This window comes from Camelus ferus, chromosome 11, assembly GCF_009834535.1.
Source record: "Camelus ferus isolate YT-003-E chromosome 11, BCGSAC_Cfer_1.0, whole genome shotgun sequence".
Lineage (NCBI taxonomy): Eukaryota > Metazoa > Chordata > Mammalia > Artiodactyla > Camelidae > Camelus > Camelus ferus.
This window is the reverse complement of record NC_045706.1, coordinates 54885171-54910975: the sequence shown is the minus strand read 5'-3', so window position 1 is coordinate 54910975 and position 25805 is coordinate 54885171. Positions and strand designations below refer to the sequence as shown.

At 53.5% G+C, this 25805-nt stretch overlaps 1 protein-coding gene across 1 annotated transcript in view; it reads left to right on the top strand.

The window, feature by feature from the left end:
* The first annotated feature begins 1409 nt into the window (after positions 1 to 1409).
* ZCCHC24 (zinc finger CCHC-type containing 24) overlaps positions 1410 to 25805 on the top strand; it is a 58908-nt gene continuing 34512 nt past the window's right edge. Inside the window, 2 exon segments of the mRNA XM_032491582.1 lie at positions 1410 to 1856; positions 13702 to 13902. Coding sequence (XP_032347473.1) covers positions 1611 to 1856; positions 13702 to 13902 — 447 coding nt within the window. The 5' untranslated portion in view covers positions 1410 to 1610.

Sequence of the window (25805 nt, the reverse complement as noted above, 5' to 3'; positions counted from 1 at the left end):
CAGTGGGAGAAATCCTCATGGAGGGGGTAGCAGAGAGCTGACCTTTATGGAATGTTTTCTGATTACCAAACTCAAACTGGTAAGCTCACAAACATCCCCAGAGGTAGGACAGTGACCGTCTCCATCTTACAGAAGAGAAAACAGGTTCATTCGTAGAGGTTAGGAGCCACGCCAAGGCCACTCAGCTGGAAGGTGGCCAAGCTGGTACTTGAACGCCGGGAGGAATGGCTCCAGAGCCAGGTTTGAGGTTAGAGAGGTGACTCAGGCCCCCTCCAGACGCTTCCATGCTAGGTCCCTGGCGCTGACAAAGCTCAAGCTCTGACTACCCCAGTCTGAGAGGATGAAGGCGTCAGGGCTTGGGGGTGTGTCAGGCGGGGGCAGGGGCAGGGGCTCCCCTCAGGCATACTTCGACTAGCTGGGCCAGCCCGGGGAGGTGAGTGACAGTCGTTTTTCTTAGCTCCCCCAGACCCATTTACTGTCCTGGAGGCCCGCAGAGGCACCGGGGTGAGCTGGGGCTAGGGGTCCTGGCGGAGGAAAAGGGCGAGAAGTGAGGCGGGCCAAGAGCAGAAATAGGAGAAGGGAGAGGGGGAGGGAGGAAGGAGAGGGAAGGGGGCGGGGAGTCCTTCCTGGGGCAGGAACCCAGGCCCCCCTTGGAGGAGCCGACCCGCAAAGCGTTTCTGCAGATGGAAGGAATTAAGTGGGAGGGGGAGGGTCCTTCGGTGATAGCGAGAGGAGGGAGGGAGGGAGTTTTGTGTGTGTGTGTGCGTGCGCGCGCGCGCGCGTGTCTGGGTTTGGGAGGGGAAGGGGAGAGACAGAGACACATCAGACAGGCGAAAGTACACAAGACCAAAGACAGAGAGTCGGAGACATCCATAGAGAAAGACGACGAGAGTGACAGAGAGACGATGGACACAGGAGATACTACTCTGAGAGAAAGGAGGGATTATGAGGAAGAGAAATAGGGGGGAAAGGTGAAAATGAAATAATTGGAAAGCTTTTGGAAAGAACGAGAGACAGAAGAGAGCCTAGAGCAGAGTGAGACGGGATTGATCAGGCCAGGGCAACACTGAGCTCCCGCGGGCTCCGGGAGCTGGGTTGGCCGCGGGAGGGGGCCGGTGGGGCGGGGCCTGGGACGTGGAACCGCCCACGGGCGGGCCTGCAAAGTGCTACATATGTAGATGAACTCCCTTTCCCCGCTCACTCCGCCCCCACAACTCCATATTCAATAATACAGCCAATGGAGGGCGAGGAGGGCGCCAGAAGGAGCGGGGCCTCGAAGGACCCCACCCCCGGAGCGGCTGCCGAAAGGGTCAGCACTGAGGCGGATAGCGGATCGCTGGGCGGGGCGGACAGCACGGAGGGGGCGGGCCCAAAAGTTTCCTGCCCAACTTTCGCTGCCTCCTTCCTCCGCCCGCGCGCGCTGCGGCTGCAGTCGGGGGGAGGCGGCGGCGGCGGCTGCGGGCAGCGGGCAGTGCGCGGGGTGCAGGCGATCGCCGTCAGGGCTAGGGCGGCGGGCAGTGGGCGCAGGCTCCCCGGTGCCCGCCCCTCCGCTGGGAGTGGGGGCGCGAGCGGGTAGCCGGGGAGGGGTGGGCCGGCACCGCCGCCTCAAAATGAGCCTGCTGTCGGCCATCGACACGAGCGCCGCCTCGGTGTACCAGCCGGCCCAGCTGCTCAACTGGGTCTACCTGTCGCTGCAGGACACGCACCAGGCGAGCGCCTTCGATGCCTTCCGGCCCGAGCCGCCCGCCGGCGCCGCACCCCCAGAGCTGGCCTTCGGCAAGGGCCGCCCGGAGCAGCTGGGCTCACCCCTGCACTCCAGCTATCTCAACAGCTTCTTCCAGCTGCAGCGCGGAGAGGTGGGTGCCCCAGCGCGCCCCCGCCCTCCGTCGACCGCGCCGGGCCTTTTCCTATCTGCCCGGCTCTTCCTGGCCTGGCCCTGGCCCGGCTCCGTATTGCCCGGCCCTGCTTGGCTTGGCTTCGCTCAGTTCTGCCAAACTCGCCGCTCGAAGTCCCCGGGGCGCCGGGAGCGCGTCACCTCCTCGCTGAGCCCGGCCGGGAGTAGCTCAGGCGCGGGCGGGGCCCTCCTGCTCCGTCTCCCAGCCAGGGTCGCCCTGCTCCTAGGGGACTGGGGGGGCCCCGCTGGGTGGGTGGGTTCCGGATTCTCACCAGACAGCCAGGGCGCGGCCTGTGTGGTGAGCCCCTTCCAAGTGTCCTTCCCACGCCCAACCCCATCCCCCTCTTGGCCACCGCTGGCTGGGACGGAGACTGTGGATTCTGCTCTGAGTTCCTTTGGAGGGGCCTAAAATCTTTTCTCCTCCGACTTCGGTGGTTCCCGACCCGAAGGGCACCCCGGAGAGCAGTGACTCTCCCGGAGGGCCTTTCCTGCTGTTCTCACACAGGGACCCCCAGATACATCCTCCAGCCTCTGGCCCTCCCCCAGACACATAGGAAGTGGTTTTTGAGGGCTTGACCCCACAGACTGCGTTGTCCCCCGCCCTCCCAGCCTGGAAGGAAATGAAAGGGAAATCCTCTCGAGCTCTTGGGAGGGGGGTTAGATAGGGGGAGAGGTTCCAGCTGCCCAGTGCCTTCTCCAGAAACCTGGGCGGGCTGCTGTTGCAAAGTTTGCCTGTTGGGTGGATTCAGTTACAAATTTGGAGGGGCAGTGCATCTTTCCCCAGCTAGATAAATACACAGATTGCCAGGACCTCCCAGACCCTTTGAGAGGTCTTCAGAGCCTTCCTGGATACCACCCTCTCTCCCTTCAGCTAGGCTCCTCCTGGGCCCACTCCTGCTTAGTCCTGCCTCATTTGGGAACTGCAGACACCCTTCTGTGGCCTTCACTCACTCTCCTTCTGGCAGCTCTCAGCAAAAGTGCAGGGGGAAGGGGCGGGGTGGAGGACAACCACAAGGGGTACTTCCCTTCTAGACCTCGGCATACCAGTTAGTTTCAGGAGAGTCAGATTCCTTAACAGTTTGCTGGAGAAGGCCTGTGTATGCACCAGTGTGCTGGGGATGGAGTGGAGGGAAGACCGGGGGTTGCCCTTTCTGGCCCCGTACTGTATTCAGCTTGGCCGTTATTGACTAGGGGAGACCTGGACGCGTAAATCTTTGACCTGAGGCCTAGAACTGGGCCAGCACTAGGCCAGCAGAGAGAAGGGCTGGCTGACCTGTGTTGGGCCATTTGGGCAAAGCTAGGGGAGATGAGTCTGGAAAGTCCTCTCTCCCCGTGAGGAATTGTTCTTGGCTGGGAATCTTTCTTTCTTGTAAAAACATTTGCCACCTCTTCGGGGAACTGGCTTCTGTGACCAGTGGTTTTGGAGGACAGTTTGTGGGGTGTTTCTTCAGTGCCTGGGGCTTGTCAGTTGTTTGTTCTCTTACCGAACATTTGTTGAGTTCTGCGTGGCCCCCCTGGGGATTCAGTCAGAGGCTCGGGGTGGGGGGGCCTGGATTAGAAGATAGACAAGATGATACAGTGTGAATGGTGGGTGATTTCATGGGGGCCCGGTGGGAGCCCAAAGGCAGGAGGGTCACCATGACTCACAGGTCAAATGGGGGTCTCTAATCAGCCTCTACTAGTCCCCCTCTGCTCCCACCCTATCTTGGCCTTGTTCCCCCCACCATGTGGGTCTCTGCTAAGAGGGCCTGGGAGTTTGGGGTCATCAAGTGTGCCCTGTGAGGGTAGGCTGCTGTGCCTCCTCTTGGAAATATCTGGCATCCAGGATCCCAGCTGAGTCTCAGTGAGACCTGCCTCCTGTCACTTCACTGCTTTTTACCTCAGTGTCCCCATGAAGAGGCATGTTCCTTTGCTGAAGCCGGTGTAGAAGGAGCTGATAAAGGTTATCTCGAGCAATGATGGAAAAAAGTCTCTCATGATTTGACTTTGGAGGAACCCTCATCTCTCTCTGGGCCTCAGTTTACCTATCTGTAAAACTGGTAAAATAGGCTGTAGTCCCTGCTATCCCCCAGGGTGATGTGTGTGGGATGTGAGAGGTGTACAGGCAGGAGAGGATGTGTCTACAGACAGGCTGGGTGAGGGGAGGTAGGAGGGGCTTCTCCTCTGCTCACGGGCCAGTGGCTTCTTGGGGGGGGGGGGCTGGAGGGCTGTACCTGCTGAATTTCGGAAGACTCTCTTGGCTTCAGGCTCATTCACTCTCACCACCCCCCCCCACACCCGCTTTGCCTCCTAAACCCTCTTGAAGCCCCAGCTGTGCTCCTGGGGACAAGCCTTTCCTGCGTCCAGGGCTTAGCTGGTGACCTAATATGGCTCCAAAATAGCAACCAGCTGAGAAGGCAAGAAAAATTACCCCCACCTGAATGCCATCAAGGGGCTAGTTGGACAGGAAGCAAGTTGTGTGTGGGCCGGAGGGGACTCTACGAAGGGACCCAGGGGCCCAGGAACGTCGCCATTCTGTGTGAAGCCTGGCAGGACTGGTGGCAGTGCCTGCGGATGTGACTTGCATGCTGACCGCTGACCACGGCCTGTCTGCACCGGTCCCTGTGCCAAGAGCCCACCCCCTCCTGCACCACCCCCAGGCTGCTCCCACCACAATAGCAAAACACCATGAATGCAGCTGGGGTTTGGGCGGGGAAGGGGGGTGGGGGTTGAGGACATAGGGGCACAGAAGCCCATTGTGCCCCTGGAACCTCCGCTCTGGAAGCTGAAGATAAGCCAAGGGTTCTGAGTGGAACACTGGCCCGAGGAGCAGAGAGGGAGATGGCAGAGTTCATAGGCAAGTGCAGGAACAAGCACCAGGAGGTGACTTGGATGCCTGTGAGGGCTCCTCGGCTTCTTGGCTTGTGCTAAGGCTGCCAGACCAAAGCAGACACGGGTACTTTGTGCAGTTTTTTAAAAGGCCTCTGGGTCTAGAAACTGGACCCTGTGAACCCGTTTCAAGCCCTGATCTATGGCAACAACTTTATATCTTTTGGGAGAAACTTGTGAGGCCCTTGGGTGAGCCCTTCCTCTCTCTGTCCCGGTACTGAGGAAGCCCAGGTCTTAGAGGGGGTGAGGGTTGGGTGGCATGGGGATCTTCCCTGCCAGATTTTGTTTGCAATTTAAAATCACAACAGTGTAGGGGCCGTGGGACTCTACCTCCAGAAAAGCTGAGTTACCCCCACGTTGAGCATTAGCTTTCAGGCACCTCAGAGGGATGCCGAGAGCCCCTCCTGGGGAGTCCCTGTACCCCTTCAAAGGAGATGAAGCGTCCCATTCTAGGTCAGATACTTAGGACTGCTCTTTTCTTTCCCTCTTCCTCCAGAGACAGGTGTGGCTTGAAGATGCAGCCCTACTGTCAAGTGATGTTTGGCGGGTTTGGGGGAAGGGCTTTGGGGTCAATACATTTGGCAAACAGAACGTACTGCGTCCTCCCTTGGAGACACATAACACCCACTAGCACAGTAAAGGCTCTGAGACGTCCTGTTGTTAAAAACTGGCTAACGTTTCTTCTACCCAATATTTTCCATACCTATCTGACTGGAGTACATTTTTGGCACAGAACACCTGCCACCATTCTTCTGAGCATCTCCAGGCTCAGGGAATGCTCTGTTGAAGCAGACTGCTTTCTTGTTGGATAGTTTCAACTCTTAGGAGGCTCTTCCTGGAGCTGTTAACCCAGGTGCCCTCCCTGGGTCCTAATGCTATCTCCTGAGGACCCCCTCCTTTTCGCCTCTCTCATCCACCCGTTGGAGATGTGAGAACAGCAGCAAAAGTTTCACAAGACTTATCAGACAGGGGTTCAGGCTTCTGCATACATGGGGCTGTTGGAACCCTCAGAGGGGTGACCATAGAGTCCTGCTTTAAAAGATCCCCAGGTAGTGGTTGGGGGTATCGTTCAGTGGTAAAGTGCACGCTTAGTATGCATGAGGTCTGTTTTTTTTTTTAAAGAAAAAGTTAAAAAAAAAAAAAAAGGCCCCCAGGTATTGACCGTCTTCTGAAGTTTTTAAGGGAGGAAGGGCCATTCCAGCCCAGCTGGGAGCTTGGGAGGACGCCCGGCTCTCTCTGGCCAGACCTGGGAAGCTGAGCTCTGACTCAGGCAAGGGGGCCTGTTGTTGGAGTGCCTGTTGGCTGGGGTGGCCTGACCCTCCCTCCAGCAAATTAAGTTGACTGGGTGGGCCTAGCCTCAGAGGGGAGACCACACCTCATGGACCTTCTGAGTCAGGTGGGAGGGAGGAAAGCAGGCAGCCTCAGTAATAAGGAATTAGCAGCGACATAGAGCCAGGCGCTGTCAGCACCAAGCGAAGGGCCCTGGGAGCAGACTGCCTTTGAGTAGCATCCCTTACTCTTGGTGGTGCTTTATTCTTGGCATCTTTTTCTTCATGGCTTCCATTTTACAGAAGAGTAAACAGAGACCTGGCAAGTCACCCAGAGAGTCAGTGGCAGAGCTCAATCTAGAAACTCTTCTCCGTCCCAACCACAGTTGTCTGTGGCTCGTCCTGCTGGTCCGGTTGGCTTTACCTGGATCATGCTCTGCGCCCCAGTGGAGGAGCAATGATCAAGATATTCTGTTAAGCCTCAGGACCTCTGATGTTACCCAAACTTCTGAGGAGTGGTAGGCATTGGTCATGGGTCCCAGGCTTCCTGTCATGTCCCTACTCCAGCCACTCCCCAGAAACCCAGCATGGAGCTCCATGCGATGTGAGTCCAAGGGTGTCCCGGCCTGGGAGAGGCAGAGGAGATGGACAGTGAGCGCTTCCATAGTGTACACTGTGTGCAGCATCCCCATTGTCCATGAGGAAATGGGGAAACAAGGCTCTTCCAGAGGAGGAAGATGGAGTCAGGAAATCAGTGGCAAGACCAGGGCTCCAGCCTGTGTCTCCAGATGCTTGATCTGTCCTCTGTGTGTGTGTGTGTGTGTGTGTGTGTGTTTCTGTGTGTGTATGGTGGTGTTATATAATCTTTCTCTGTCCTCCTCTGATCATACCGGTCCATTTGAGAATTCTGAAAACACCAAGCAGTGCCATTCCTTTAAACTTTTGCACTTGCTGTTGCTTCTCCTGCTGTTGACTGCCCCTACATAACCAACAGATTCTAACTTCTTTATGGCACAGGAAGATGTCTCTTCCCTGAAGGCGTTACCTGGCTGCTGTGGGGAGCACACCTCCCTTCAGCTGTGTACCATGACGGATGAGTGGTACATGCTTCTGGTAAAGCATGTCTTAACAATTGTTATTGCTGTGAAATATGTACCATATGTGTTTGTCTCATTAGCTACGTTATCAACACTCTGAGAACAGGGATCTTGTCTTTTTCCGCTTCATTATCCCAGCGTCTGTTGCTTGGTCAGTGCCTGGGACAGACTAGGTGCTCAGTGAACGTTTGCTAAGTCGATGGGTAAATGGATAACTTGAACTCTCTCCTCTTCCTTCCCCAGACTTGCGACTCTGTGAACCCTTTCCTCAGTCCCTAAGCCTTCTGTTTTCTCTCTCAGAATAAGCGTTTATGGATTGCTTGATAAATTTTAAAGAGCTGACTTGGGAGTAGTGAAACCATGTCCCCAGAGGTGTTGCAGCAGAAGCTTAGGTGTGCTAACGGTTCCTGGCCTTCTTTGGTTATGGACCTCTTTGAGAATCTAAAGTCAGCCAGAGTTCTCTCCGCAGCACAGTGCACAGAGCCCACGCATCCGTGCCCACGCAGCACTCGTGTTTGCACGTGATTCCAAGGGGATCATGGCACCTTCATGTCGACAGTGGATCCCACATCAAGGCCCCCTGCTATAGAGGCTGCAAGCCTCAGTGGTTTTTACCCCTAGACTGGCTAAGCAGTAGGGTCCCTCTAGTCCTCAAGTTCTCTGATTCACACTTTCTGCTTTCGTGCAATGGACATGTTCTAGAAGTGAGAGGCAGTCTGGCCCCCAGTGCTCATGTTCTAGCTGGGCAGCAGGCATCTGGCTGTGAAACGTGTGCACCTACCAGGTGAGAGGTGGCCTGGGCGGAGCAGGAGGGACGAGTGGGAGGGGGAGTCTCCCCTGGGTCCGCTCTTTGTCCTGCTGCCTCGGCACTCCTCCCTCCCCCGGCCCTTTCCCCAAATTTCTGTCTCTGGACTCCCTGTACCAAGAAGAACACTGAGTGCTTATTTAAATTCGAATCTGTCATCAAGCTCTGGCTGGGTCCCGGGAACTATGTGTACGGTGCCCTGGGGTGAGTCGGCCTCCAGGAGGCAATGGTGCCCTTGGGGGTCCTGAGTGGAGGGTTGCCACCTCTGTCACGGTTCACCCTGTGACCTTCTTGGCCCACAGGTCAGCTTTGGACCTTGCGAACAGGAGCAGAGCTGGGCGGGGTCTGAGCGTGGCTGGAGAAACCCTCAGTCCAGGCAGGTGTGGCTTCACTTTCCCATTGGCCAGCTCCAGCCTTGACAACCCGCTGTCTCATCTGTCCCTGATCCCAGCCCACATCCACCCCCGCTTGTGGTATAGGATGTGTGTGGTTCGACCCCCGGGGCTCCAGCCGATAGACCCTAGGGGTAGACGAAGTGCAGAGCTCCTTGGAGAAGGGGTGGAGTCATTTGTGAGATGTGTGGTTTCTTGTCTCAGAGAGAGAGGAGTGTGGGTGCGAATATGTGTGCATATGTGCGCAGTGCGCCTGTCTGTGCGTGTGCGTGGAGTGTGTACAGGGGTGGCTTTTAGGCATCAGAAGGTTCAGCGGGTGAAAGAACCCCCGCAGAGACGGGGACTGGGGCTGACAGCGTTCCTCCTCCAGGGCCATCTTGGGCCAGGGGGCAGCAGGACCCACATTTGCTTCAGCCAGACCCCCTCAGATGCTACCTGCTGCCGTGGCCTCCCCTGTGGTGCTGCTCCCACCCCTCCTGCTGTCCCTCCTATCTTCTTGCACCTCTCTCTTCTCCCCCTAGGCTGCTCTCGGAAGCTTCTGCCCACCTGCCCTAACTCCTGCCTGTACCCTCCCGCTGTGCCCTCTTTCTGTCCTGGGAGGAGGCCAAGGGGGAGCACAGCTTGTCAGGCTAAGTCAGCCCTGGAAATCTCTACTTACTCACCCCAAATCCCTCAGCAGAACCACCCACCTCAGGGCCCAACCCCCTCACACAGCCCAGAGAAGCTGGTGCCTCTTCTTGCCAGGGCCAAGGGGATATCACAGGGCCCCTGTGCCAAGGAGAGTGGTCCACAACTGGTGTTTTCCTCTGGTTCCCCTTCCCGTAGGTGAAGCCAAGCCTTTGAGGCCATGTAGGGGCTAAAATATAACAGACCAACCAATCTAGGTATGAATATCCTCTCAGCTACATGCTCACTGTGTTACCTTGGGCAAGTTACTTTGCCTCTCTGAGCCTCAGTTTCCAGTTCTCTAAAATAGGGCCAAAAATGCCCATCCAATCAGTGTTCTTGCCAGGTGTAAAAGACTAAGAGAGGGAAAGGATCCAGTCAAGTATCTGACACAAGTAGAATCAAAGTAAACTTTAGAGTCTTCCCACCTAACTTTCCCTAACAGCCAAGCCAGAAGCTTGGAGGAGTTCCAGCAATGGGCAGGAATCTGATGCTTTGTTCCCTACATATGGCACGAGGCTCCCATGCTTCCTGCTAGCTGCTGGGCTCACTGACCCAGGGAGGAAGGAGAGGTGGTCTCTTCCCCCAGGCTGGTGATTTGGGCCTAGTTGGCCCAGAGGCTTCCACTCACCACACAAGTGGGGCTGCCCTCAACCAGTGCCCAGAGCAGCCAAACCTTGGGTGAGGGCGCCCTTCAGCTTTAGCCCAAGGGAACTCGGAGACCCCAACCTGAATCCTTCAAGGTGTTGGGGCATCCATACCATTGTCAAGTGCTGCTCCTTTCCTGCCTGTGGTCACCTGTCTGCAGCACAGTCTTGGGCGTAGGGAGCAGCAGAAACAGTCTGCGCTCTAGGGCAACAGAGGGTTGCAGAATCTTTGCCTTCGGGAATGTCCAGCCTCGCCAACAGATGAGGAGGTATCACTGGGTAAAGAGATTAGAGACAGACTTCAGAGCCGCCTCAGGCAAGGGTAGAGGTGTCACAGGGTGGTCCCCACACTAGCCTACGGCACTGAGGGACAGAGCTACAGCCGGGAGGTCCGGGAGGCCCCTGGAGGAGACTGGGGCCTCTGTGGCCTGTGGGGCCTTAGACGCGTCTGAACATATATTCTCCACATCAGCCCTTGGAGCCCAGGCCAGAGCAAGAGGAAGGATGGGTTCATGGCCACACCAGTAGCGTAAGAGCCAGGTCACAAGCCAGGTCCTGGAGGGGTTTGGACCCAGAATGCACATCCTGGGGTGGGGGTGGACAGCAAGTGCCGAACTGGAGGGAGAAAAGCACGTTGCCTGTGGGACGCTGAGGGGAGCAGCCCAGCTGTTGCAGAGTTAGGGGCTGGCTGGTAAAGGGAAGCCCCGCCCAACCTTGCCCTCCAGCTGCAGGCGCAGCACTTGGGATGCATGGTGCCCGTGTTGATTAAGTGCCTTCTGCATACCAGGCTCGGGAAGTGTCTTTCGGTACCTAGGTTTCTGGACCTTAAAAAATGCAGGACCGCAGGTATCATCAAGTTTGCCCTCCTTCCCTGTTCCCTGTTCCATTTTACACACGGGCAACCCAAGAGGCCCGGCCCGGCTCCACAGGAAGCGGGACGGAGCTCCGTGTGTCTTGGTCTCTGCTCGTCCAGTCCCCCCAGGCTGTGGAAATGGCCCAGAGCTCAGCTCGCCTTTCACCTCCAAGGCCCGAGCTCCTCGGGGCTTCTGAGAGGAAACAGCTTGCTGCCCCACCCACCCTTCCAGCCCCCGGCAAGCAGGGCTTCTGGCCCTAGGCGTGGCTGTGTGCCCAGGTCTGTGCCCCTGGGCCCCACTGGACCTCAGTTTCTCCATTGTAACTTGAGAGTGAGGTTGGGTCATCTGACTGCTCTGTCCTTTCATGGTGTCGTCTTGAATTGGGGTTGGAGGCGGGGAGCTGGCATGGCCATGAGGAACAGGCCAGAGCACCCTGGATGGGGAAAGGAGAGGTGGTGAGCGGGGAGCTCTGGCCTCACTTCTCTGACCTGCAGCTGCCTGTGTGACCCTCCTGAGGGGCAAAGCTGTGACCCTCCTGAGGCGGTGGGGGATGTCAAGCCACCAGGGAGACAACAGCCTGCTCAGAGGCTTCTGGCTGCCCAGAGATGCCCACGGGGCCGCCCGTGGGCAGGGATGTGTGGCCACAAGACGGGGGAGAGGTTTTTCAGGGTGTAATTAATGCACTTTCTGGCACCCACCAAACTTCCCTTTCCTCTTGACAGTTTGCTGCCAAAACAGCCCTGATTCCTGTGGACTTGCTTAAATCTTACCCAGAGGTGGGGGGAGGGGGGCAGAAAAGAGAGAGAGAAAAGAAAAGAAAAAAGAAAGAAAAGAAAAAAATAAGAGGGTTGTTATTTGTGAAATTGCATTTCCCAGCCATGAGGGTGAGTCACACCATTTGGAGCTTCAAGTTTCTTGTTTGGATGAACTTTTCTCTGGGAGGCTGGGGCGATTCTGCCCTCCCTCAGACCAGTTTGAGTGGAGAGAGGTGTAGAGTCAAGCTAGGGAGAGACCTTGATGGTTGAAAAGTCCAGGTGCTCCCAAGGTCAGGTAGAGCTGGGCGGGTTGTACCTGAGCTGCCCCAGGGGAGCTTTAAAAGGCAGATTTGGGCTTGGGGAAAGGGGGAGTGGGGAGTTAGTGTTTAATGAGGACAGAGTTTCCAGTTTGGAATGATGAAAAATTTCTGGAGACAGATGGTGGTGATGACTGTACAATAAATAATATGACTATACTTAATACCACTGAACTGCACACTTAAAAATTGTTAAAAAGACTAGGTTTTATGTAATGTGTATTTTACCATGATAAAACAATGCAGATTTTGGGTCCTCAAGTCCCAGGTGGCTGCTTTGATAGGTCTAAGGTGGGGCCCAGAAAGCTTATTTGTTAAAAGTTTCCCAGTCATTCAGTACAAGTTTGGACACAGTCATTTAATCTGTGAAATGGGGACAATGACTATGGTAAGCATCAGCTATCTTCCAGTGCTTGGGACGCAGTAAGTACTCAATGTATGTTACTGTCATCTTCTAATCCCATTTCCTTTGGGACCCTCCCTCCACCTCTTAAGGTTGTCCAGCCTTGGCTCACATACCTCCAGGGATGGGGGACCTTCTGCCTCTCAGGATGGTCCACTCCACCTGGAGCCATCTGAGAGCTGGAGAGTCACCCTCAGATTGGATGCACGTTTGTGTGGGATCTTCCCTGGGCCCTGGGGCTCACGGCAGCCCTGGGCAGTGGTAGAGCAGAGATGGTCATTAGGAGCTTTTGAGTTCCATGCCCAGTCACTCTAGGCCAGCTCTGCGTTGGGCTTGGGCTGCCCTGGATGTGGTGTCTCTGTCTCTCCTTCCAGACTCCAGACTGTGGTCCAAACCTACATGAGAGGGACCAGAGGCCCAGAGGGGTAAAAGGCTGGCCCAGAGTGACATAGCAGGGTGTCCAGGGAGCCAAGAAGAGTGAGGGCTATGTGCTCTAGGGAGGAGTGCCAGACCCCCAGAGTTGGGAGGCTGAGGCAGATATGTGAGGGATGGGATCTGTCCTGTTTGAAGGAGGAGTGTCTGATCCCCTGGGGCCAGCTCTCAGCTCACCTCCCCTCTTCCCACACTGAGGGTATGCAGAAAGGACTGTCCCTGCCTTGGACCACTGTTTCCCCAACGTTGTAAGGGAGCCTGAGGCATCTTCCTCTCAGGGGCCCTCCTCCATGTGATCCGGGGAACCCCCATGAGGAAGGCTGCGTCTCTCCATGAGACCCAAGGCTCCCCAAGGTCTGTAGTTCCTTGGGCACCTGAGCTGGGGACAGGGATGCCCAAGCCCCATGCCCAGATTTGTCATTGGTCTCCAGGGAAGCTGCGTCTTTGCAGCCTTGTCCTGGCCCCAGGAGAGGGGGCCTATGGCCATTCCCTGCCAGCCTCACCACAGGCCCCACCTTTGCTAAATTCCAGTGTGCCTGGCCGCCCAGAGCCCGTGACTCCTATAAATAGAGGCTGTATGCAGCAGGAGGGGGCCTGGGCCGCGTCTGCTTTGAAGCCAGGCGAGACATCTGGTTCCTGTCAACTGGAGGTGGGAGAGGTGAGAGAGGTGGGCCGCTTCCTCCCCGGGCTTCCCGAGAGCTGGCCTGGGCCCGGCTGTGGGCTCCTGGAACACGGTCCGCATAGCCCTCGGGCCGCAGAGGCCAGGCAAAGTCCTGGACTGCAGTCTTCTCTTCTGTACGGTGGAGACAGTGCTGCGAGCCGCTGTCTAAAGTCACTCCACCAGTACGTGGCAGAGCCCCGGGTCTAACAGCAAGACGTGCTGCTTTCTGCTGCGCTTCTCACCCCCTGGCGATGTGTGAAGAACTAGTGATCATCGTCACTGTCATCACCATCCTCACCGTCGTCATCGTCCCCGGGTACTGAGTGGCTCCTACGTGCCAGGCAGGAAATAAAGTGCTTTACATGCGAGGCTTCGTGTTAGCCTCATAGAAACCCTTGGAGGTAGCTTTCATTATTCCTGTTTGCCAGATGGAGTCAATGGCTTGTCTGTGGACACACAACTAGAGTTAGGATTTGACTGCAGGCTCCAGGAAGCCAGAGCCCGCAGATGGCTGAAGGATCAGTATGATTGTGTGTGTGTGTGTGTGTGCGTGCGCGCGTGTGGCCTATGGAACTTCCCGAGAGGCCACAGTAGCACAAGTGGCCAGGCCTCGGGAGCCCTCACAGCCTCTGTCCCCCGCAGGCCCTGAGCAGCAGCGTGTACAAGAGCGCCTCGCCCTACGGCTCCCTCAACAACATCGCCGACGGCCTCAGCTCCCTCACCGAGCACTTCTCGGACCTGACCCTCACCTCCGAGACCCGCAAGCCCAGCAAGCGGCCCCCGCCCAACTACCTGTGCCACCTGTGCTTCAACAAAGGACACTACATCAAGGACTGCCCCCAGGTAAGGCAGCCTGGCCCCGACTCACTTGTGCACTGCCCTCCATGGGTGGAGCAGGTGGAGCAGCCACCTAGGGTCCATTCCATGAGCGCCTGGCCCCGTGGCCGCTGGTCTCCACCTCTTTGTCCCCTCTGGTTTTTCGGAGGCGAGGCTGGCGGGTGTGGATGGGACAGGGCTCACTTGGGACTGCACTGGGCCCCCCAGCAGTCTGGATGGGGGACCCCAGAATGAGGCTCTGGGCCTTTGAGTCCCCAGTAGTCTTCCTGCCAAGGTGGGTCCTGTTACAGTGGGGCAGGAGGGGATCGGCAGCCTCCTCACAGCTCTCCTGAGAGCCCATCACCTCCCACTCACCGGGAAGGAATGCAGGCTCTGGGCCAGGAATCCAGATGTGCTGCACCCCCTCCCCCAGACCCCGCTTGGCCTCCTCTGCAGCAGTGCTTCCTCCTCCTCCTGCTGCCCGTGAGGGAGAGGGGATGGCCCTGCCCCTGACCTGTGCCCTCACGATAGGTCTGAGAGAAAGCCTCAGGCACCACAGGGCTGGGCATCGCTCCCTTGGGGTGTGAGAGGGACCAGGAGAAGGTCGGGAGTGGTCCCCATCTCTCACCCAGTGCTTCGCCGTGACAAGGCGGGGCTCCCGGGGCAAACTCCACTCACCAGAGGATACCTGGCTCTCTGACAGACGTGACTTTGGAATCCTGGGGAGAGATGTTAACAGTTGTTTTAAATACGGGATGAGATTATCAATGATTTTTTTTCCTTTTTTTTCCCCCATACTTTCCACTGTTTTTATAAGGTGGTACCACTTTCTTTTTAATCCATGTAATGGAAATGGAATCCTGGAAACTCAGAAAATCCACGTGGCCTTGCTCTCCAGATGTTGGCAGCCGAGGGCGTGGCTGGGCAGGGCTGGGTCCCTCCAGGACCAGCGGGAGGCCGAGGTGCACTTGTCAATCACCGCTCTTCTCAGAAATGACCATGCCATGCTTAAGGTCCTTGCTACTTCATGTGTGGCCGGGCGCAGCCGCACTGGTGTCGCCCCGGAGCTTGTTAGAAATGCAGAATGTCAGGCCCAGCCCAGAGCTGCGTTCTAGTCAGAGCCTGGTGATTCAGCCAGTGATCTCAGCCTCCCTACTCCTGGCCAAGAGAGTCCCACCCCAGACCCTGCAGAGTGGGAGCTGACCCAATGACGATGGCCCGCCCCTGGGCCCTGTCTAGCCTCAAAATATGCATTAAGCAAAGGGCCCTTGGCATGAGGAGATGCTGGCAGAGGGTGAAGCCTCTACACCCCAGGGGTTCTTGGGTTGGGATGAGGGGCCAAAGGGCAGCTAAGGATCTGGTTGATCTTCAAGGATGTGCCCATGGCAGCCCCTATGCCTTCCCTACTGAGCCCCCAGCACTGGGGCTGCTAGCTCTCAGTCACTCACAGCAACACCTCAAAACCTTCTGTACATTGTCTCCTGCCTATGGCCTGGGAAGAGGGCAGAGCAGGACCCTGCCCCATTCAAGGAGGAGACAGGTGCTGTGCTGAGCACTCTTCAAGCATTTCACTCAGCGTTCACATCTGCCTGGTGTGCCAAGTGCTTTCATTAGCCTCATATTATGGGACACCTTGTGTGAGTGAAGGTCTCACACAGAACCATCAAGCCAGTCAGTAGAGGAGTGAGGATTTTAACTTGGCGGGCAGGTGGCAGTTGGACACCAGTAGGGGCTCTTGGGGCTCTGAAGAGGTGTGCTTGTGCTGAGCTGGCAACCTGGGAAAGCTTCCAGGAGGAGGGGGGCTTGAGTGGGGTGGGCAGGTTGATGGGACAAGGGAGACCAGCATCCAAAGGCAACAGATGATGAATCAGAGGCAGAGGGATGGCGAAGGTAGGTGTGTGTGTGTGTGTGTGTTGTGCATGTGATGCCCTCTCCCAGATGGGGCCAGCGCTCTTCCGACTGTGGGCACAGAGGGCATTAACCTTGACCCTTCCTTGATGTGGGTCACACAGCATCCTCGCTTATCTTGTGCAGGGCTTTTAACTCTGGCAGAAGTAGGAGTAATAGCCCCATTTTCCAGTTGGAGAAACAGAGTCTTGGAGAGGTCACGTGCTGAGAAGAGGGCAGAACATGTATGAGAACCCTGGTCTCTTGGGATCTCGGTGCTCTTTGCTTCCTTGAGTATCCGTGCTGCTCCAGGCTGAGACTCCCATGGTCTGTGGAGCCTCAGTTTCTCCCCTGAGCTGTTGGAAGCCTTCTTCCAGCCCCATCTCAAAAGTGATTTTATCCGAGGTTCTCCTTCCCCCCCTTCACAAGGTTCACTGTCTAGTGAGAACGCTAACGCAGAGGATGGCTGTGAGGACTCAAAGAAATAATACAGGAGAAGTGCTTAGCACCATGCCTGGCACACAGTAAGCGCTCAGTAACTGTTGGCTATAATTATTTTTGTCTCCCTTTCATCACAATGCAGAGTGCACCTACCCAGCAAGATGCTAAGTATTTTGGCAGGCCGGAATATAATTGGATGCTCCCCATCCTTCACCTGACCACAAGCCCCAGGAGCAGGTGCTGGGCTAAATTCATCTCTGCACCCTTATGCCACCCAGATACCCCACAGTGTAGCAGGTGCTCAGTATAAGTCTTCCTGAAGGAAGGAACGAGTGGAAACCTTTGTTTCAAATGAACGATTGTGTAAGAACTTGGCATATATCACATTTAAAAGCGGAATCCTTGTTTTTGGTAACGGCTTCAATGAGATATAATTCACATACTATATAATTCAACCATTTACAATATACAAGTCAATGATTTTTAGTATTTTCACAGAGCTGTGCAACCATCTCCATGATCAAAGAACATTTTTGTCACTTGAAAAGAAACCTCAGACTCTTCAGCTACCGTCCTCTGATTCCCCCACCCCCTAACAACCAGTAATTGACTTTCTGTCTCTATGGATTTGCCTATCCTGGGCATTTCATATAAACGGACTCATGTAATACGTGGTCTTTTGTGACGGAGTCTTTCACTCGGTGCGCTGTTTTCAAAGTTCATCCATGTAGTAGCCTTTATCAGTTTCACGATTTGGGAAGTGTCCCCATCCTGTTTTATTTCCTGGAAGAATTAATGTTAATTCTTTAAATGGTTGGTAGAATTCAGCTGTGAAGCCACCTGAACTTGGGCTTTCTTTTGTCAGGAGATTTTTTTAAAAAAAAATTCTAATTCAGCCTCTTTATTTGCTTTGGGTCTGTTTGGATTTTCTGTTTCTTCTTGAGTCAGTTTCTGTAGTTGGTGTATTTCTAGAATTTGTGCCTTTCATCTAGGTTACCTAATTTATTGGCATCCAGTTGTTCATAATATCCTCTTATAATTCTTCTTATGTTCAGAAAGTCGGTAATAATGTCCCCTTCTTTCATTTCTGATTCTTGTCATTTGCGTTTTCTCTTTTTTTCTTGGTCATTCTAGCGAAAAGTTTGTCCATTTTGTTGAACTTTTCTAAGAACCAGCCTTTGGTTTAGTCGGTATCCTCTATTGTTTTTCTATTCTCTATTTCATTACTTTCTACTTTAATCATTTTTAAAATTATGGTAGAATACACATAATATTAAATTTACTATCTTACCGATTTTGAAGTGTGCATAGTTCAGTGGCGTTAAGTACATTTACGCTGTTGTGCAACCACCACCACCATCCATCCTCGGAACTCTTTTCATCTTGCAAAACTGAAACTCTGTACCCATTAAGCAATAATTCCCTCTCCTTCCCTCCCCCAGCCCCTGGCAAGCATCATTTTACTTTGTCTCTAAGGATTTCACTACTCTTGGTACCTCATAAATGGAATCATACAGTATTTGTCCTTTTGTGACTGGCTTATTACACTTAGCATAATGTCTTCAAGGTTCACTTATGTTGTAGCTCTTTCCTTTTTTAAGGCTGACTAATATTCCAGCATGTGTGCATGCGTGTGTGTGTGTGTGTACTACATTTTGTTTATCCATTTATTCATCCACGGACTACTGGATTTTTACCATCTTTTGGCTTTTGTTAATAATGCTGCTGTGAACATGGGTGTACAAATAGCTCTTTGAGTCCTTGCTTTTAATTCTTCATTATAATCTTTATTATTTCCTTTCTTCAGCTTGCTGTATGTTTAGTTTGCTCTTTTTCTAGTTTCTTGAGGTGGAAGTTTAGGATACTGACTGTACATCTTTCTTTTTTATTAATGTAGATGTTTACAGCCATCAATTTCCCCCTGAACTGCATTCCGTACGTTTTGGTGTGTTATATCTCCATTTTTGTTTATCACAGGGTATTTTCTGATTTCCCTCGTGATTTCTTCTTGGACCCACCGGTCACTCAGGAGTGTGTTGTTTAATATCCACATATTTATGAGTTTCCCAAATATCTTCTTTAATGATTTCTAACTTTATTTCACTGTGGTTCAGAAAAATACTTTGTATTATTTCAGTGCTTCTAAATCTGTTGTGGTTTGTTTCCTCGCCTAGCATTTGGGCTATCCTGGAGAATGGTCCGTGTGCACTTGAGAAGAATGTATTCTGCTGCTGTTGGGTGGAGTATAGATTTATAATGTTATTTATGTCTTCTGTCTCCTTGTTGGTGTCCTGCCCAGCTCTATCCATTATTGTAAACAGGAGTATTGACATCTCTGTTACTGTTGAACTGGTGCTTTTTTTCAGTTCTGTCAGTTTTTGCTGCGTGTATTTTGGTGTTCTGATATTAGGTACATCTATGTTTATAATTGTATTTTCCTTTTATAATGTATAATCCTTTATAATTGGATTAATCCTTTTATCATTGTAAAAGTCCCTCTTTATCTCTAGTGACATTTTTTGGTTTAAAGTCTGTTTTGTCTGGTGTTAGTGTAGCCTGCTTTCTTATGGTTGCTGTTTACATGGTAGATCTTTTCCCGTCCTTCTGCTTTCTACTTTCCATCCTCCTATTTTTAATCTGTTCATAATCTTTGGATCTAAAGTATGTCTCCTGTAGACAGCATTATAGTTAGATGTTGGTTTACTGTTTAGCCAATCTGGCAATACCTGCTTGTTGTTTGGATTGCCTAATCCGTTTACATTTTTAGTAATGCTATTGTTAATGTCTTTTGATAAGTGCTATTATTGATGTAGTTGGAGTTAGGTCTGCCACTTTACTTTTTCTAAATTGCTCACGTCTTTTTTGCTCCCCTATTCCTCCTTCACTGTTTCCTTTTGCATTAAGTGATAGTTTTCTAATATAACATTTTAATTTCTTTAATTATTTTTTTCACTAGTCTTTTAAACTATTTCCTTAGTGGTTGCTCTAGGGCTTACCTTACCCATCCTAACTCATCAGAATCTGCTTCAGATTTATACTAACAACTCCAATGAGACCTAGGACTGTTACTCCTTTAGAGCTCTCTTTTCCTTGTTCTTGTGGCATTACTGTTGTGCATATTACGTTTATGTATGTTACAAATTCAATAATACTTGTTACAGTTATGACTTTACTTAGTTTTGTATGTTTTAGAGAAGCTGGAAGAAGAAATGAGAGCAATTGTATATTCATAGCTTTTGTCATATTAGCCTGCTTATTTTGCATTTCCAATTTCTGTCATTTGTTCCTGTGGATTCAAGTGACCACCTGGAGTCATTTCCTTAGCCCAAGACAGATTTGCTCCCACCTCTTTTGTGCTATTATTGGCCAATGTACTACAGTTCTATATATTATAGGACAAATAATACAATTATATACATATTATTTAATAAATTGCTTTTTAAACCAACTAAGAAAAGAAAAAAGAAGCATACACTTATACTGTGTTTCACAATTACATAATCACCTTATCGGTGCTCCTTGCTTTTTCATGTGTATTTGCATTGTTCTCTGGTCACCTGTGCATCTTAGTTTGCTTTTGCAAACCAATGCAGCGGGACTGTGAAGCCCTGACGAGCAGCGTCCTGCTCCGAGCCAGCCACATGCCAGTCACTGCATGGGCATGTGTACTTGCAGTGGGGCCGTGGCTCAGTGCCACATCTGTGCCCAGGACACACAGTCTGTGGGACAAGTCGGGCCCAGCACTCACTACAATCTCCCAGTGAGTCCTTCCTGAGCTCCTACTATGTGTCTGGCCTGTGCTAGATAAAGCTCTACCTTTGTCCTCAGTGGGAAACACTATTTGCCCTTCAGGGTGACCAGGGCTGCAGTTGAGGTTTGCAGTGAGGGATCATCTCTGCCTGGGGCTTCATGGGAGGCCTCAGAGAGGAGGAGTCTGGGCCTGGGGCAGGGAAGACTTCCAAGCAAGGGTGTAAATAGTGGGAGTTTGCTTTCCGGGAACCACGAGCCCTTGGCAACAGTTGGCACCCTGGGTGCCTGAGGGGAGGAGCGGGAGGTGTGGCTGCAGCAGGTGGTGGAGGACCTGTGTGCCAGGCTGTACAAACTTGGACTTCATGTGGAGGGTAAGGAGAAGCCATCCAAGAGTTTTAGGTGACATGCTCAGATTGACATTTTGAAAGATCATGCTGGTGGCAGTTTGGAGGCCAGGCTGGAGGAGGCAAGACTACAGACGAAACCAGTCCAGGAACGTGGATAGATGATACAAGGCAAGAGCGAGCAGAGGTTGGAGGTGAGGGGACAAATTCCGGACACAATGAGAAAGTAGCATCTCTGGGGCATGGTGACCAGGCGGGTGACAGGGAGAAGGATAAGGTGTCAAGGAGGGCTACCAGATCTCTGAAGTGGCCACTTGGACACATTGGGTGCCACTACCTAGGGTACAAATATACCTGCTTGAGGAGATAAGCTCTTTTTCATTTATTTAGCCAGCAAATATTTATTGAATGCCTACTATGTGCCAAGCACGTAGTAGGCATTTGAGGATGCCACAGTGAACAAACCTGCTCTCTTGGAGCCTGTGTTCTAGTTGGTGAAGTCAGACAGTAAGCACAAATCAGTAAGAAAATGAGAAGCTATCAGACGGCAAGAAGTGTTCTGCAGAAGTAAGTGCTTTGACCAAGAATGCTGGGCCGACTTTGCCAGGAGAAACAGCAGGCGCAGAGCCGAGGGCCCACAGTTCTTTGAGGGGCACCCCCAAAATGTTGTCATTTTCATTTATTTTAAAACCAGAAGAAAAAAATGAATATAATAATAATGAGTATATGATAATGAATCCAGCCTGGGTAATATTTAACTTTTACCAATACGGTCATAAAATAGAATTTTTAATCACTTTGTATGGTGGAAGGGGCCCACAAGTGTCTTAATGTGGCCCTGAGCAGTGTCTGGGGCTGCTTTAGGCTGAGTGGCCACATTGGGCCTCTCTGATGGATGATAGGATGTGAAAACCCCAAATATTACCTTTCCACTAAAGTTCAGACAGGGTTGAGGGTCCCTATGCCAACAGAAAGGACCCTGATGTTAGTGAAGGGAGATTTTGTTGAGGTCAAATGAAACAGCTTCAAATTTATAATCCAAAGACCAGAGTTCAAGTTCCAGCTCTACTATTTACCAACTGTGCAACTTTGGACAAGTCACTTAACCTCTCTGGGCCACCTTTTCTCATCTCCAGAACATATCTGCTATTTGAGGTCAGTGCAGGGCTCCCTGCCTCGATGGCCCACTCAGCATCTGAGACTGGGGTGTGGATAGTGGCAGTACACCAAGGACCCAGGGCCCTTTGCCTAAGCCTTCTGTCACCCTTCACGGGGGTCAGGCCCAGCCACGCCCAGCTGGCAGCCACCCATCAGGCACTGAGCTGGGAGCAGAAATTCTCTAAGCGATCAGCCTCCACCACTCCCAAGATGTTCTTGGGGGGCTGGTTTCTCCTTTGAGGGAGGTATAAAGGATGTCGTCACTGGTGCCGCCAGTGTCCAGCTAAGGACCAGGCCCCCTGAGGGGTCTGGGGAGGGCCTGAGCCCAGGGGAGCTGCTATTCCTGAGTCAGCGTGCCCAGGGCCGTTAATGAAATCCAGATGTCAGACAGAAAACAATCATCGCCCCCACCCATCTGGCAGCTCGGGTTTCTTGGAGATTGCAAAAGAAGAAGAAAAATACAGCAGGGAGAGAATCAAATCCTAGAACAGCTGAAACCTTAGAGGGATGTGAATAGTTTCGGGGTCTTGCCAGGGGAGGGGCGGGAGACAAGGGGAAAGTGGAAGCTAGCCCTGGTCCTCTTCTCCCCGACCTGGTCTCTGCAGCCCCTGGACCCCAGCTCTTGCACCCCTTCCCAGGCCAGAGCAGGCTGGTCCCTGTAGGGTGTCCAAAGGAGGCAGGGAATCCATGGCCCCAGCCCATATCTGACCCTGCCTGGGGTTTCCAACCTCTCATTGCGGCCCTGACCTCCCTGCGGGCCGGAGATTCCTCTGGGGCCAGAGTTTCCTCTGGGGCCAGAGTGGTCGAGCCTGGAGAGGGGACAGTCAGAGAGGGACCGAGGATTTCCTCTGCAGAACCTCAGGTCCAGGACCATTGATTAGTTCAGAACCATCAATGTACCAGCGGGGAAACTGAGGTTTTATTAGGGCACTGGGCCAGGACTACAACGTACAAAGCAATAGAGGGTGGAAGGGAAGGAGGGAGGGAAAGGGAAGGAGGGAGGGAAAAGAAGGAAGAAAGGGAGGGAGGGAGGGGACAGAGAAGAAGGAAGGAGGGGAGGACAAACAGCATCGTTATGTGACTCCAGTGAGGAAGGACTGGGCCCAGGACGGGTGGCCTGCACTGCACGTAGCAGGTATCATTGCAGGGGCTTCCTCCGAGTCCTGGGGCCTGGGCTGTGACAGTCCAGCACTGGCACAGATCCTGGGATGTCATGAGTGCTTGGAGAATGTTAGCTGGGATGGGTTTGGTGTGGATGGTGTAGTGCCTGCTGTTTGGTGGTGTGCTGATTTTGGGTGGTCCCCCCGCAGCCCCGTGTTGCGGCCTCGTGTCTTTCCCCCAGCCCCTTCCAAGGCCCTCTTCTTGTGGCAGGGTGGTTCCAAGCACAGGCTTTAAGCCAGCCTGTCTGGGTTCAACCCCCAACACTGCCTCATACTAGCTGTGTGCCTATGGGAGTATCAATTAAATGTCTCTAGGCCTCAGTTTCCTCCTGTAAAGTGAAGATAATAAAAACCTAGCTCATGGGATGTTGTGAAAATAAATGAGTTATTTTATCTGAAGTGCTTAATGGAGAGCTAGGCACCTTGTATGTGCTGTAAGTGTTAGCGGTTGTGACTGTGTTAATGATGGTCATTATCATTATGCCTCAGCTCAGCTGTTCCAAATTGGTTTGAGAAGTTCCAGCGGTTTAGGGAAGCACTGTGGGGTCATCAGAGGGGGCTCTGGCCTCACATCCACCCTCACTCCAGAGGGCGGGCTGCCTCTGGGATGGGCTGCCATGGGATGAGGCAGGGCTTTCTCAGGAGCCTTGGGAGGGAGGCCAGGGCAGGCTCTGATGACTTTGGGGCATGAAGGTTGGCTTGAGGGATGAGAAGTCAAGGACTGGGTCCCGGGGGCTCCACTCTGCCCAGAGTGGGTGCTCTGGGAGGAGGGGCAATGGGCCACGGCTGAAAGGTACCCAGTGCCACCTGTGGCTGTCAGCTCCCCTCTGGCCAGGTAGAGCGATGGACCCACCAAGTACTTGTGCTGGCATAGACAAGTGGGAGCAGCTGTAGGGGGAATGGAGTGACAGGGCGTGGGGACTCACAGTGCAGCCACTTTTACATCCTTCCTGCTGCCCCAAGCCTGGCAGGAAAGAGTCTGAGAGAGCCAGTTTCACATCCTCAGGTGCCAGTTCTTCTTTTAAGTGGACCATGGATGGTGACTCAGGGCTCCAGGAATCTCGCCCTGTCAGTTGGTCTCACCTTCTCAATCCTGTCCCTGGGCCCTAAGGATCAGGGATGTTGGCAGAGCCTGGGAACCAGAACCTGTCCCTGATCCTTTAACCACCTGCAAGGCCTAGAGGATGGAGGACTGGAGCAGAGCAATTATATCCTTGGGCTGAATAGCTTCCCAGTGTCACCTCCTCCCGGCAGTCTTCTCTGATTTCCCCTTTCCTCCAAACTCAAAGGAACTGCGCTCCTTTGAATGCTGGAAGGACCCCATTCACTCACTCACTTACTTATTAATTCTTCATCTGTCCATGGCCTCCTGTGTGTCAGGCTCTTGGCCTGCGCCCCTCGCCCAGCTTGTTTTCCTCTTGGAATAACTCAGGGTGGCTCTTCAGACCCTCTGGTAGATTCTGGCTGGGTCATCCCTTGCTCCTCTCAGCCTCAGCGAGGACAGGAGAGTGCAGGGCAGCCAAGTTTCACTGACCTGGGCTCAGAACTCACTCCTGCCCTTCCTCAGCTGTGTCTTTGTGTGGGTTGCACAACTTTACCCAGGCATCTGTGAAATGGGCTCACCCACTTGCAGGGTATTTGTGGGAAATGTGTGGGCAAGGCAGCTGATACGGTGCTTGGCATCCCACAAGCGCTCAGTAAATGGCAGCTCTGGTTACGTGTTAGGTTGCTGGGCCTCCCTGAGCCTTATCTGTCTCATCGGTAAAGGGAGGCTCACTAGCCTGGCTTCTCAGGGTTGGTGTGAGGTGGACGAGAGGCAGCCTGGGATGCCACAGGCCCTGAGGCCTCCTCTTTCTTTCCTTGCCCCGCCCCAGCAAAGCTGCTCAACCACACACACAGGTGCACAACGCACACTGGGGCCCCCCCAGCCTCTGTGAATCTGCTCAGGCCGTGCCCCTGGCCTGCAGTGCCTTTCCTTCACCTCTTCCTTCCTGCTCCCCTTTCAGAGCCCAGCTTGAGCCCACTTCCCTGGACTGGCACCCCCACCCTGGGACCTGGTTCTAAGGCCTTCAGTGGCTTCTCACCTGTCAGGCCTCCCCAGCTTATCCCTGGAGGACGGGGGACGCCCCCTCATTGTTGGCTCTGCTCTGCTCCGCCCTGCTTCAGTCCTGGAGTGTGGCTCCAGCCTGGGCTCCAGGAGGCAGTCCCAGCTGTTTGCCATTTGCGTTCTGCTGAGCCTCTCACCCCCCAGGGCTGTGTCTGTGCTGCACTCTCAGCTGGTCGTTCACTGTCGTTTGCTCCATCTTCTCTTCCAAGCCCAGCTCAAATGTGCCCTCTCCCGTGGAGCAACCCCCTGTGGCCCCTGTCTGGCTGAGCCCTGCCTCGCCTGGGGCCCATCCTCACACAGCCCTCTCTCTCACTCCCCGGGGCCCATCGCAGGGAGGGTCTGTGTCTGCTTGGCTGGAGAGAGGGCACAGGCTTTGGGGTCAGAAGACTGGAGCTCTTATCCCAAGCCCATGGCTCCGTAGCCACTCAACTTTGGCCAATTCGACCATGTTTGTGAGCCTTCAGGCGCCCTGAGTGCATGAACTGGGGTCAGCCATGAAGCCATCAGTCAGGGCTTCTGTGAGATCCAGAAACTTGGGCAGGCAAACCTATTTTGAAACCTATAAAGTTGTACTGTTTGCCTCACCACCCAGTGAGCAGCCAAGCACAGGTCTTGCATACAACAGGTGTTCACAGAACGTTTGCTGAAATGACTAGAAGTGAACGAGTGAGAGTATGTGGGCTTCTGGGGTGGGTGTGAGCCTGGGGATTGCCATGGCTCCCGGCTCAGTCTGCTGAGGGTCTCGGAAGCACATTTTGATGGCAGTGGTTTCTCTTCCAACCGTGTCTAGGGTGGCCCCCCAGGATGGAGCCTGCACCCCATGGCTTTGTATGGGGTGAGAGGTGGCCCAGCCTCTGGGTTCCAGGACTTAGTACCATCAATCTGACTTGCATTTAAGATCTGGGCTTCCTTCCCCTCAGCCACCCTGCCCTCACCACACCCCGTGTCTAAGGTTTGGGCTGTCGAGAAATCGGGCAGCAGCAGATTCAGGGAAGGAACTCCTGCGGAGTCTGGTGGGGAACCCGGAGAAACGTGCCCTCCCTCAGGCCTGGCCTGAGAAGTGCCTCCATCTCATTATCTCAT